The sequence below is a fragment of the Equus caballus genome, chromosome 11 (genome assembly GCF_041296265.1).
Source record: "Equus caballus isolate H_3958 breed thoroughbred chromosome 11, TB-T2T, whole genome shotgun sequence".
NCBI lineage: Eukaryota > Metazoa > Chordata > Mammalia > Perissodactyla > Equidae > Equus > Equus caballus.
This window is the reverse complement of record NC_091694.1, coordinates 21724629-21737673: the sequence shown is the minus strand read 5'-3', so window position 1 is coordinate 21737673 and position 13045 is coordinate 21724629. Positions and strand designations below refer to the sequence as shown.

At 38.1% G+C, this 13045-nt stretch overlaps 2 protein-coding genes across 2 annotated transcripts; both read right to left on the bottom strand.

Annotated features, from left to right (window-relative positions):
• Positions 1-3423: 3423 nt before the first annotated feature.
• LOC100629761 (keratin-associated protein 3-3) lies at positions 3424-4174 on the bottom strand. Its single transcript, XM_005597427.4, has one exon. The coding sequence runs from the start codon at positions 4095-4097 to the stop codon at positions 3801-3803; it is 297 nt and encodes a 98-aa protein (XP_005597484.1). The 5' UTR covers positions 4098-4174; the 3' UTR covers positions 3424-3800.
• A 5540-nt stretch (positions 4175-9714) lies between these two features.
• LOC100629732 (keratin-associated protein 3-3) lies at positions 9715-10457 on the bottom strand. Its single transcript, XM_014737670.3, has one exon. The coding sequence runs from the start codon at positions 10373-10375 to the stop codon at positions 10079-10081; it is 297 nt and encodes a 98-aa protein (XP_014593156.1). The 5' UTR covers positions 10376-10457; the 3' UTR covers positions 9715-10078.
• Positions 10458-13045: the final 2588 nt, after the last annotated feature.

Below are 13045 nucleotides of genomic sequence, written 5' to 3'. Positions count from 1 at the left end.
GGTGGTCTCCACAAGGGGAGAAAGCGTTCTGGAGAAGTGTGGTTTGCAGCATGATTACAGAAAATTTCAGAACAAAAAACGTGCATCAAGCATGACAGGGATAGATTTCTTTCTCAAAGTCGTGAGGAGATATTTTGCTGCAGTTTCACAGGTAGACAGCAGATAGACCTGACTCTGTTTTCTGGGAAGAAAAACTTATCTTCAAAAGAGTACTGGTACTGACATCAGAGGAAGGGAGGTGTTCATCCCTCTCTTCAAAGAGTGCCTCCTTTGCATCGGGATAGTGTTTAATGTTTAAAGCAGATGTACAATGCATGTTTGACAGGCCATAAGTCAGGCTGCTCGGGGAAAAACAACTATAGGCCAAATCAGGTTTAAACCAGAATGGTTTCCCCATATACCTCAATCCATGAACATCTATTACTATTTTCATCACACTGTATGAATATGCTACAATTTATTTGTGCATTCTCCCTTGGAAGAACATTTGGGTCATTTCTTGTTTGAGGCTATTATGAATAAAACTTCTATAGCCATTCTTATACAAATATTTTTGGGATATATATTTTCATTTCTCTTGGGTAAATATCTAGGAGTAGAATGGTTGAGTCATAGAGTAGTTATTTGTTTCTTTTTATAAGAAACTACCAGACTTTTTTCCAAAATGATTCTACTATTTTATACTCTTACCAATAATGTATAAGAGATTTCGTTCTTCTGTATCTTCACCAACATTTGATGCTGTCAGACATTGCAATTACAGACATTTTTGGTCAGTGTAAAGTGTTATCTCACAGATTAATTTACATTTCTCTAATGACTAATGATGTTGAACAACTTTTCATGCTTTTATTGGCCATTCGAGTATCTTCTTTTGTGAAGCAACTATTCAAGTCTTTTGCCTATTTTCACGGGCTGTTTATCCAGGAGAAAGTAAATGCCACTTGATGATACTTTCTCTACTGTCCCTCTGCACTTACCTTTCCCAGTGTTCTTTAAAGCTCCCTGTAGGTCTGAGATTTCATCTGCTATAATTTACTCTTTTAATCCAAAAGGACTTCCTTCAGCGTTTCTCATAGTGTAGGCTTTCAGATGACACTTTTTATCAGTTTTATTTATCTAGAAATATTTCCATTTTTCCACCAGTTTTGAACATTGTTTTTTGCAAACTATAGAATTCTGGGTTAATACTTTTTTTTCTGTCAAGACCTTGGAAATGAGGTTTGATTGTCCTCTGACCTCCATTTTATCTGAATAGTAGTCAGACAGCCTGTTTCTCTTTGCTCCCTTCTGTTTAATGTGTATTTTTCCCTCTAACTTCTTTCAAGATACTCCAGTGATCTTTGCTATTTAGCAGCTATAGTATATCTAGGTGGGACGTGTGTGTCTCTGTGTGTGTGTGTGTGTTTAGGCTGTGTTTATCCTGCTTGGAGTTTGTTGAGATTCTTGAGTTTGTAGGTTAATAAAATATATCAATAAACTTGGAAAAATTTCAGCCTTCCCCCGCAGCCCCCAGTTTCTCTGCCCCACTTTCTTCTATCATTCCAGAACTCCGATTTCATGTATGTTGAACCACATGATACTGTGCCACAGGCTGCTCGGGTTCTGTTTAAACAAAAACAGTTAAATTAAAAAAGTTTAATTTTTTTTCCTCTCTATGTTGAGTTTTGATAATTTTGATCAATCTTAAGATTATTTTGAGCTGTCTTAATTCATTGACTTCACCCCTAATTGGCAGTTTCCACCCTGCTATTAAGGCCATCTGTTGAATTCTTTGTTTCAGATTATGCTCTTTGGTTCTAGGAGTTTCATTTGCTTCTCTCTTACTCAACTTAATTTAAATTTAAATTTAATTTATTATCAATTTATTAAATAAAAATTTAAAATCTCACTTTCTGGTGAGATTCTTCATCTTGTCCACACTTTTCCTTTCACATCTTGTTCATCTTTTTCTTTAAATCCCTGAAGATATTTATAACAACTATTTTTAAATCTTTGTCTGCTAATTCTATGTATCTATGGACCTGTTTTTATTGGCTGCTTTTTCTCTTAATTATAGGTGACGTTTTCCTGCTTCTTCACACATCTGGCAATTTTTAATTGTATGCTGATCATTCTGGATGATCTATTTTAGGAAGTCATGATTATGTTGTAGAGTTTTGAGGGTTGAGTTTTGCTCTGACAGGAACTTAAATCACTGGAATATCCTCTTGATCCTCTCAGCCTTGGTTTTAGACTTTTCTGGGACAGGTGTAATTTGGTGTGTTCTTTATTCAGGCTTGTGATCCTTATTCATTTGGTGTGTTCTTCTGGAACATCGGTTCAATGCATGAGGTACTCAGAGAGCTTTGTCCACTCTGGATGGGCTGGAACGTTGATGTCTGTTGGTATAGAATGTCTTCTGGTATCTCCATTCAGCTCCGTATCCCCCAGCAGCCAATTTCTTCTAGCCTCCTGGGATTTCACCCTGCGTGTGTGCAACCCAGCCCTCGGCAAGTACTCTATAAGAACTTTTACACAGACTTCTGCACCTTCCCTCATACATCTTCTTCCTTTCTAGAACACTGTTGTGCAAATTCCAGCTGCCTAAACTTCATCTAGATATGCCACTTGTGCCTCAAACTTGACACGTCTAGAGCAGAACACTGTATTTCCCTTTTTAATTCTCTCCTCCTGTGCTCGATTAGTGACAGAACCCCACTCCCTAGTCTTTTTTTGACACCGTCTTCTCTCGTACAGCCCTTTGACCACCAGTTCCAGTCAATTTGTCTCTGAGTATGTCTTTCTTCTCTTTATCAGTGTGACAGCAATCTTAATTTCTTAATTGTTCTTAATTTTATAGTACCACAGCACTTTACTAATGCTACTGGTAGAGCACTTGTATTTTTTATTATAATGCAATGCCTAGCATTCAATAAATAATTGTCAATTATATGAAGGAATGAATGGGCATTGCGTATGTGTCTGCCTCACCTGCCAGACAGTCAGCTCATTTTGAGCAAGGACAATAAAATACAAAGCACATAGTAAGTGTTTAATAAATGTTTATTGAATAAATAATGACATTATTACGTTATTAACTTTTTGCATAAATAGATAAGGTCACCTGGATTAGTTGAAATATTATGTCATATTTTGTCTTTGGATCATGTTCAGTATTTCCCAACCTACCTTAAGCCATTTTTTGGGAAGACTAGTCAGTGAAAGTCTACTTTCAAGTATGCTGACGTACTGGATCATCTTCTATGCAAGGCCATTTAGTTTTCTTAAACCAGTAAGAAAAATAAAAGCAAGAAATATCTGTCTGAACTGCCACCATTTTCAGTTTTGCAGATGTTCTCAGTTTTTCCTAAAATGCTGAGTTTTGGAGTTAAGAAATACATTTAATGAATTAAGAGAAACAAACACAAGTAATTGTAGACATTTGTGCTATGCCAGAGACATAAAATTTATTAGCATGATCATGAAGAGGCTCCTCAATTTCCAGAAAGATAGAACCCAAGACTGAAAACAGAATTCCCAAAGCACCCACAGAAAGATACACTTTAATATGAAGGAATTGAACAACTTTGGAAAGCCGATAGGCATCCACCTGCTCAAATTGCCTTTGATTGCTGATTTCTGCTACGTGACCATTGAAATTCTCTTGGTTTCTTTTTCTAGAGGGTTGTCAATGATAGTGTCATCCTTTTCCCAATTTCAAAAGCAGAATCACTTAGTTGCAGGTGCTGAGGCAGGTGAACACCAAAGCTTCTGGGTTGATTCTTTCAATGTCAGGCACTGAGCAAAGCAGCCGTCAGTCAGCAGCATCTTGGGATGCAGGGCTCACAGCTGGGCTGGGTGAAGGTTGTGAGGTTGAGGGTCTCCAGGCCTGGGGTGGGCTGGGAGGAGTTGAGCAGGAAGCAGGTGGGCACACAGGGCTGAGGAATGTGGCAAGGTGGGGGACAGTTGTCACAGCAGGTTGGCTCCAGTAACCAAACGGTGTGTGGGCAGGTGCTGGGCAGGCAGACTCCACACCGGCAGCATCTGTCAGAGGAGCAGATGGTGGTGGCGGGGCCGGTGGGGACACTGCAGCAGCGGGGAGCACAGCAAACCATGGCGGTGGGAATCTGTGTTTTTATTGGTTTGGTTCTAAGACAGAGGCTTCTGAGGTGTGAATGCCTCCCCTTGCTCTGGGGATCTTATATACTCTCCCCAGTGGGTGTCGGCCCAACCAGAAGGCTTCTTTCCTGGTTCTTGTTTACATTAGTGTACCCATTATCCTTTGATTGGTTTGACATTGAGATGCTTACAAAGAGTCTCTATTCTCCTAATTAACATTTATTTGAGTTCCTTGCTAAATCGGAACTGATTACTCTTGCTATTTGTCATGGAACACAAGCTTTATGACTTATCACCAAAGGCTTCTGCTATTATAATTCCAACACCAATCCTGCTGGGGAATAATGCATGACAATACACCCATAGTATGTACATCTTTTCTCTAGTACTGGTCGATTTTTATTCTCTTTACTTTTATCTGTTTATCAATTGGTCTGATGAAGCATTCTTGTTTTAAAGAGTTGAGCTTAATTTTAGTAACTCTTTTAGCTTTGGGACTTTAAAAAATTAATTTCTTTTTCATCGAGATATAATTGATACATAATATATTAGTTTAGCTTTGGATTTATGAGGATCAAACTTACATTAACATGGAGAAATATGCTATTGAGAAATATAGGCAGAATTTTAAAAAAACACTTATTATTCTATTTCTTACTATAAAACATTACATATTCATTAAAGAAATTTGGATAATAAAGGAAAGTGTGAAGAAAACAACTCATCCATAATCATCAAGAGAAGTTCTCTATTAATATTTACATATATCCCTTTAGTCATTTTTCTGTACATTTGTTTATCATTTTATTACATTACTGGAATCATGTTGTACCTACTGTTCTATAACTTGCTTTTTTGTTTGAACGTATATATTTTCAATATCTTGTAATCTTAAGTATGTTTGATAATGTTAGTTTTAATGTTTCTTAGCATTCATCATATAGTTATACTTCTAAGTTACGTAAAAATTTCACATTATTAATCATTTAGGTTTTTTTCAACTTTATGATAATTGTGGCAATGGAGAACAACTGTGTATATAATTCTTTATGCACACTTCTGATTATTTCAGAAACAGAAATAATTATTGGGTAGAATTATTGGAGAAAGTTTTGATTAACAGCATTTTAATGCCCTTGAGATTCATTGCCGTATAGCCCTCTAGCACGGTTCTGTTTACCTTTTTTTTTTCGAATTATGTATTCCCACTAGCTGTGTTTGAGAATTCCTATTTCCTTATACTTTTGATGGATATTTTATTTTAAAAGTGTTTGCCAATTTGCTGGATGAAAAATGAAATTTCATTATTGTTGTATTTGTATTTTTTATAACTAGTTAGGTCAAAACATTCTTTCATACGTGCATTGGCCGTTTATAGGACTGACTTGCTTTGTTTCCTTCATGGCTCAGTGTGGGAAAATTGAATTTTTAGCTTATGTCTACACACTAAGTAAAAGAATACTTTAAGACCACAATACTAAAATTCAAATGAAATTGCTACCAGTGGAAAGTGAAGTTATGGGCCAAAGCTAGAGTAATCTGTCCACGTTTGATTCATTCACTGCTTTTTTGGTTTGCTTTCAGTGTAGTGCATTTTCTCCCCGAATCAAATGTGACCTGACAGGAAGGATCCGGGCCCCAGTTCTCGTACGCCATGCAGGCTTCAGGCCTCATTCAGTGCGTGAGAGGGAGCGCAGAGTGCACTCCTCCCCAGGATCGTCCTGCGCCCCAAACAATTTCTACTCAACTTTGACTCACTCATCCTTCAAGCCCCAGTTCTTCTCATTTTCTTCCCATCGCCTCCTTTAAGTAGGCCTGTGTATCAGAGCGTGATGGTGGGCATGTCTGTGTGGTTTTTAGGAGGGGGTGCAGAATCGACAGGCCCACATTCGGAGTCAGAAGAGCTCTTTACTGGTTCCAGTCCTGCTTGTGAATTACCTGCCTTGTTATGGCAAATAATTCACTCTTTGGAGCCTTATCTTTCTCCTCTGCAAAACAAGGGTAATAATATCTACGTTCTTCCACTCAGAAGATGATTGTGAAGCTCCCGTGAGATAAAATGGGTGAAAGTCCATAGATAGCCACAAAGTGCTACACAATGATAAATTATTATCATTATCCATGTAAGTTGCAGATCAAACTCAAAGTAAGGGAAAGGGGAAAGAAATATAGTCCACAGAAGAAAAAAATGGCTGGAAATAAGTAAAAGAGCGACCTTATAGGAAAGAGCAAACATTTATCTAAAACTTTACACATACATTCTGAGGAAACGGCTAGCACAGAAATTAATAATTTTCACATTTTAAAAAAGTTCTCTATGGCTCTCCTTGGAAGAAAGGATTTGTGATCTCTGCTGGCGTTCCTGGACTCCAAACAGATTTATCTTTGAGTGAATACCTGCCAAATTTTTACTTTTACTTAGGACTGATTAATATTGTCAGTATTTTTAAAATAATTCAGTAGACATTTATTACATTTATTGAGCAGTTACTACGTGTCAGGCACTGGGATAAATGTTGGATATACAGCAGTGAACAAAATAGACACCATCCTTTCCCTCCTGGAACTTAGAGGCTGGTGGAAGGTTTATCACACACATACTATATTAGTATAAATTACTATTATTATATGTTATGATAAGAAGGAAAAAGACTGAGTTCTAAGAGCAAAAAAACAATAAGCAGAAGGAGATTATTTCGACATTTTAAGAAAAACATTACAAAGGGGCTTGCAGACTCTCACAAATTAGAATTTTATGGAAAGAAAGATACAATTTCTTGTTTAGAATGCAATGTTACTTTGAGTCAATCTTATAAGGATAAAGGAATTGTTACTGTTCCATATAGAATGTTTCCATAATTATAAATAAGACTTAAGTTTACAGATTAGAACCAGTTGTAAAATAACAAGTTTATGATAATAAACTCATCTCTTTTATTGAAAAAGCTTGCAGTACTTTATTAAAACTTATTCTCTGCAATGGTCTAAGAGACTTGGGAATAACACTCTTTTGTTTATAAATTAGGGTAGTGAGGTGAGATAATTTGCCTTAGATGGCCTGGTGACTGACTTGTTAAAAACAAAATTTATGACCTATTGGGATTGAGTTACCTTTTATGTCATTTAAAATGGGAGTTTAAAATATGTGTCGGAGATACTAAACATATTTTTTTTTTTTAGAAACAAAGGGTACCTTTTTCCTTTAAGCAAATGCAGGAAAAACATGATAATTCTTGGTTAGATGGTAAATTTTCCAAGTGATGAAAATCTACACACACACACACACACACGTCCAAGAACTTGCCAGTTTTAATTATATTTTTCTATGGTTAGCGGGGGTAGCTATGACAATGAAGACAAATTAAAGATTGATAATAAAAAGAAATAGTTAGAAGTAAAATATGGTTGTTAGTCTCCTGTGTCAAATCTCTCAGTGCTTCGGGTTTCAGTCTAAACCCCTTTGCCTGGGGAGCTCCACCTCAGTGTCTTTGCATTTCTCTCCTCCACTCCTCATCCTCTCCCATCTTCAGTGCATCCCTGAGTTAGTAAGCTGCTCTTCTGTCTGGAACAACCACTCCACACCTCTTCTGCCTCATGATCTTTTATTTTATTTTTTATTTTTTTGCTGAGGAAGATTGACCCTGAGCTAACATCTTTTGCCAATCTTCCTCTCTTTCTGCTTGAAGAAGATTAGTCCCAAGCTAAGATCTGTGCCAATTTTCCTCCACTTTAGATGTGGGATACCTCCACAGCATGGCTGGTGGGTGGAGTAAGTCCATGCCCAGGATCTGACCCATGAACCCGGGCTGCTGGAGGGGAGTGCGCCGAACTTAACCTCTGTGCCACGGGGCTGGCCCCCTCATCATCTTTTACTGCTTAGCCTGGGTAGCTCGGAGGCTTTCCAGAACCATCCCTCACCCTGACACTGAGTCAGCAAGTCCAGGTTTTAGTTACTCTTTCTGTGTGCTTCCCTGGCATGCTGCTCACATCTCAGTCTCAGCAGAAATCACATGGCATTATAATTATATTCATACAATATAGAGAGAACACATGTATTGTGATTATAATAACTCGTCTGTCTCCTTCACCAGATTTGAGAGAAACTTGAGGGCACTTCAGGTAATAACTTTTTTTTTTTAGTATTTATACTCCTCGCATGGATATGGAGCCTGGCACAGAGGAAGCACTCAAGAAATATTGGCCAAGTGAATAATAAATGGACTACATCCCCTGTTGACACTATCCTAGGTCGTGTCCCATCTACCCCATGGCTTCCAAGTTCTGTTCATTCAACGTTGAGCTACTAATAAGCCTGTGGGACCCCCTGAGAAACCCCTCGGTGGAGAGACTGACAGACACACTGAGGACATTTAAAAACAGGTCATTTAAAGGCATTGTGTCTTTATATTTATATTATACACATAAATGTACTGTATTTGTATATATGTATTGGATAGATGTACACATTACATATATAATACATATGCATCATCTTTCTAAGGTTGGGAAAAGGATAATCCACTCAAGGTAAAATTAAGTAGGTTGGTGAAATGAAGTAATAGATTAAATCATGTTTAATCGGAGTTTTAGCTCTAGTTCCCAGCCTATCACCTGAAAAGTATTGGCATTCTAGTGATTGCTGGGGTAGAACTTCCGTGCCGACCTGGTGGCCAGGAGAGATATATCCCCACTGTCCTGCTGCTGCAGTTGACCACTGTAACATCTCTCTAAGGGAAGATGAAGCCAAAATTGGTAGACACACTAAACGATCCTGACCTTAGAATTGAATACTTGCCACTTTTAATCTATGAACCAATATATCCTTCTCTTTTACAATTGGATGTGATAATTTTGTTAAAGAGTTTTACATTTTTCATTTCTCTTGCACATTTTAAGTTAATGTCATAACTGTGTTCATTAAGCTTCTGGCTCTATTAGCATTGGAGGCTCTGTGATGTGGTAGAAAGAAGTGAGCTTTAAAGTCAGACGTACAAGGAGCTGAATTCTGGTTTTCTTAGCAACTAACTTTATGACTTTGAGAATGTTGAATAACTGTTAAAGCTTCATTTTTCTTATTGATTAGGGCTGTTTTAAGGATTACAAGAGTTAACACATGGATTTACCTAGCAAAGTGTAGGTAAATAAATGTTGGCTTACCCCAAAATTGTATTTGTCTGAGGAAGAGGAGAAGAGAAGGCGAGCATAAAAGATAACCAACTTAAAGTTAGCAAACCATGTTAGTAAGCTAGTTCCACTCATTCCTCTAATAGATTCTTTTTTTTTGCTGAGGAAGACCTGCCTCTAACTAACATCCACTGCAAATCCTCCTCTTTTTTTGCTTGAGGAAGATTGGCCCTGAGCCAATATCCATGCCAATCCTTCTCTATTTTTTGTATGTTGGACCCCTCCACAACATGACTGGTGAGTGGAGCAGTCCGTGCCCGGGATCTGAACCTGCGAACAAAGTGGAGTATGTGGAAGCTTAACCACTCAGCCATGGGACCGGACCCTAGTAGATTCTTTTTTGAAAAATTAAAAAAAGTCGTCTTATCTTTAACTTTTTTTAAATGAAAAAAATATACCAAAACCTCTAACATAAACAAAGAACACATCTTGCCAGAGAAACAAAGTTTATTGGAAAACTCATCAAGAAATTTTTTTCTCTATGAAAATGCCCAATACAAGAAATGGGATCCAAGAAGAAATATGACCAAGAAAATATAGTCTAAGGTCTTATAGATTACAATAGTAGTTTGATAATAGATGACATTCACTTGCCCAAATGAACCAAATGGTTATTCAGCCAAATAACCATAAAAAATTTCTTGATTTTCTTTCCATTAGAATGAAAGCTAGGTTTTCCATGTCTGGAACCTCTGGGCTGCCTCAATATCAGATGAACAGCTGAGGCAAGTGAATCCTGAATAGACAGCTTCTGGGTTCTTCATGGTCAGGCAGTGAACAAAGCAGCCATCGGTCAGCAGCATCTTGGGATGCAGGGCTCACAGCTGGGCTGGGTGAAGGTTGTGAGGTTGAGGGTCTCCAGGCCTGGGGTGGGCTGGGAGGAGTTGAGTAGGAAGCAGGTGGGCACACAGGGCTGAGGAATGTGGCAAGGTGGGGGACAGTTGTCACAGCAGGTTGGCTCCAGTAACCAAACGGTGTGTGGGCAGGTGCTGGGCAGGCAGACTCCACACCGGCAGCATCTGTCAGAGGAGCAGATGGTGGTGGCGGGGCCGGTGGGGACACTGCAGCAGTGGGGAGCACAGCAAACCATGGCAGTGGGAATCTGGTTTGCTTTTGGTTTCTTGGAAGGAAAGATGAGGTTTCTGAGATGCAAATGTCTCCTCTTGCTTTGGAGCTCTTATATACTCTCCCCATTGGATGTTGGTCCAACCAGAAGGCTTCCTTTCATTTTTGTTTATGGCACCCTTTTTCACTAAGATTCTCTAACCAGTTTGGTATTTACTTGTTCATTAGAGTTCCTGCCCTTATTAAAGTAACCATGTTTTTGACTCATTGACATGTCATAAGATGACTTTATCTTTACAAGGTCCTGGAATGAACCTTTCACAAAGTATGGATAATCAGTCCAAGGGACGATTCAGCTATAGTTTCAGAAGCTAAATTCTTATCCTTGTTTTTTTCCTCTTAATTTAAAATAATATGCATAACGTGATTTTTAATTACTAATTTCTGAACACGCAACTCAAATGATTAATTGGATCATTTTCTACTCAATAAAGTCAACAAGGACATGACTACTTATAGATGAATGTTGTATGTGACTACGTGCATCTCAGGCATATTTGCCTTATTTATTGATGATATAATTCAGGCTCTATTGTGCAAGCAAGGTGGCCAGACTAAAATAAGATGAAAACTCTTGTCATTATTTTAAATAAATGTATTGTGAGTTTCCAAAGGTTTTATTACTCTATGAGTTTGTTTGTTGAGAAACTTTGTTTCTCACAGTTACGCCAATCTTGTGGCGAGTCAAAGTGTAAATTCACTGGAAGGAAATCTCCACCCAGTTGGTGTCTTTTGTTAAATGCACCATTAAAAGAAAATCACCTCAGTTTTCTTTCATTTTCACACAAATGATATACTTACTTTATTTTTTTATTTATTTATTTTTTTTTAAAGATTTTATTTTTTCCTTTTTCTCCCCAAAGCCCCCCGGTACATAGTTGTATATTCTTTGTTGTGGGTTCTTCTAGTCGTGGCATGTGGGACGCTGCCTCAGCGTGGTTCGACGAGCAGTGTCATGTCCGCGCCCAGGATTCGAACCAACGAAACACTGGGCCGCCTGCAGTGGAGCGCGCGAACTTAACCACTCGGCCACGGGGCCAGCCCCATGATATACTTACTTTAAAATAAGGTAAAACAGGAACTCAAAGGAGAAATCATAAGATTCACAAAATAACAGTTGGTTCTAGACAGGGATCCAACGTGATTTAGAACTACGGCATTCATAGAAATCACTTTTTTTTGCTGACTTACCCTCCACTTTGCATCTTTGTTTGTTTTCATATCTTGGATCTTCAATCAGGTTGTAAACTCCTTTGAGGAATGCCTGATACAACATTCTTCACCTCAGTTGACCTTGTTGCCTTACTGGAGGTTGGCAGATGAGAAAGTTGGGCCAAATAATTGGAGAGTGGTAATATTCTATGGTTCCAACATTAGCATACTTTGTCACGATCAGCATAAAACTATTCAGATAGTAGAATCTAAATTGCATAATCTGTTGGAGGACACATGGTTGTTGAATAAACACAAAGTACACATTCTTTGGTGGGCTGTTTCTGAGGAGACATTGCTATAAAACCAATTTGGCCTTTTAAAGGAGAAGAACGCACTGCTCAAACAAATCAGTGGAAAATCGTAAATGTCATCGATGAGTAAGCCTCACGCAGTGTACAAGAAGAAGAACTTGTTAGTGCAGTTGGTATGATTTTTGTTTAAATATTGATATTTATCCTAATGTGCATTAAGTAAAAATGAAGTTCGGCATCTCCTCGGTACCTTACACATTGGTGACCGTGATCACGTTGTCCATGTCACGGTGACCATGATCATGCTCTTTTGTCCTCCTCAATTCTCTACTTCTCAAACCCTACTCATCCCTCAAGCATCAGCTTAACTATGTCCTTCATAAGGAAACTTTAGGTCGCTCCTCTAGATGTTTTCATTCTTTCCTCTGCCCTCACAGAGTGTACTGTGCATCTTTTCACTTGGACCTCATTTCATTCCGCTATATATCATAGTTTATCATTTGTATTTGTCTTCCTCACTCCAATGCCAACTCCTTGAAAGCGAGAATCATGTCTTAGTCTTTGTCTCTGTCAAGCACCCAGGACAACACGTGGAGCATAGTAAGTACTTGATAAATGTTTATTGAATTGGATTAAATTACAGATTAGAATGGAAAAAAAGTATGTATTTATTTTCAGAATAGCCCCTTATAATAATAATAACCCTTTACATTAGCAGAGTGATTAATTTCCTTTGTGAAGTGCTTTAGGGGTGTCAAAACAGTTTTACATTCAAAGCTTCACCTAAATGAGACAATGAAAAAATATGGCTCCCCTCAGTCTTTGGGGTCCCTTCTATGAGTGTGCTGATCTCCAACTGCCAGCTTCTCAGCCTCTTTAAGAACGTGTGTGAGTTACTTAAAGAAGCAGGGAAAAAATTAAAATTAAAAGTAGGGGCTGACCTCGTAACTTAAAATGATTCCAAGCTTAGAGCTTAATATATTTTATTATCCATTATATTACATTAATATATTTTATTTTCTCTAAGTTGTGAGGCCTCTTTTTGGCTATGAGATTTGTGTTGATGTCATCAGAAAGTGTAATTCTGCTGGACATATTTACAGGTTCATGACGCTTGCGTGTGTCAAGAGTTGTTGGGTAATTATAGAATTAAGCGTCGAGACAGTACA

Excerpts from the sequence above, each read along its gene's own strand:
- LOC100629761 (XM_005597427.4), bottom strand. The coding sequence starts at position 4,097 with ATGGTTTGCTGTGCTCCCCGCTGCTGCAGTGTCCCCACCGGCCCCGCC.
- LOC100629732 (XM_014737670.3), bottom strand. The coding sequence starts at position 10,375 with ATGGTTTGCTGTGCTCCCCACTGCTGCAGTGTCCCCACCGGCCCCGCC.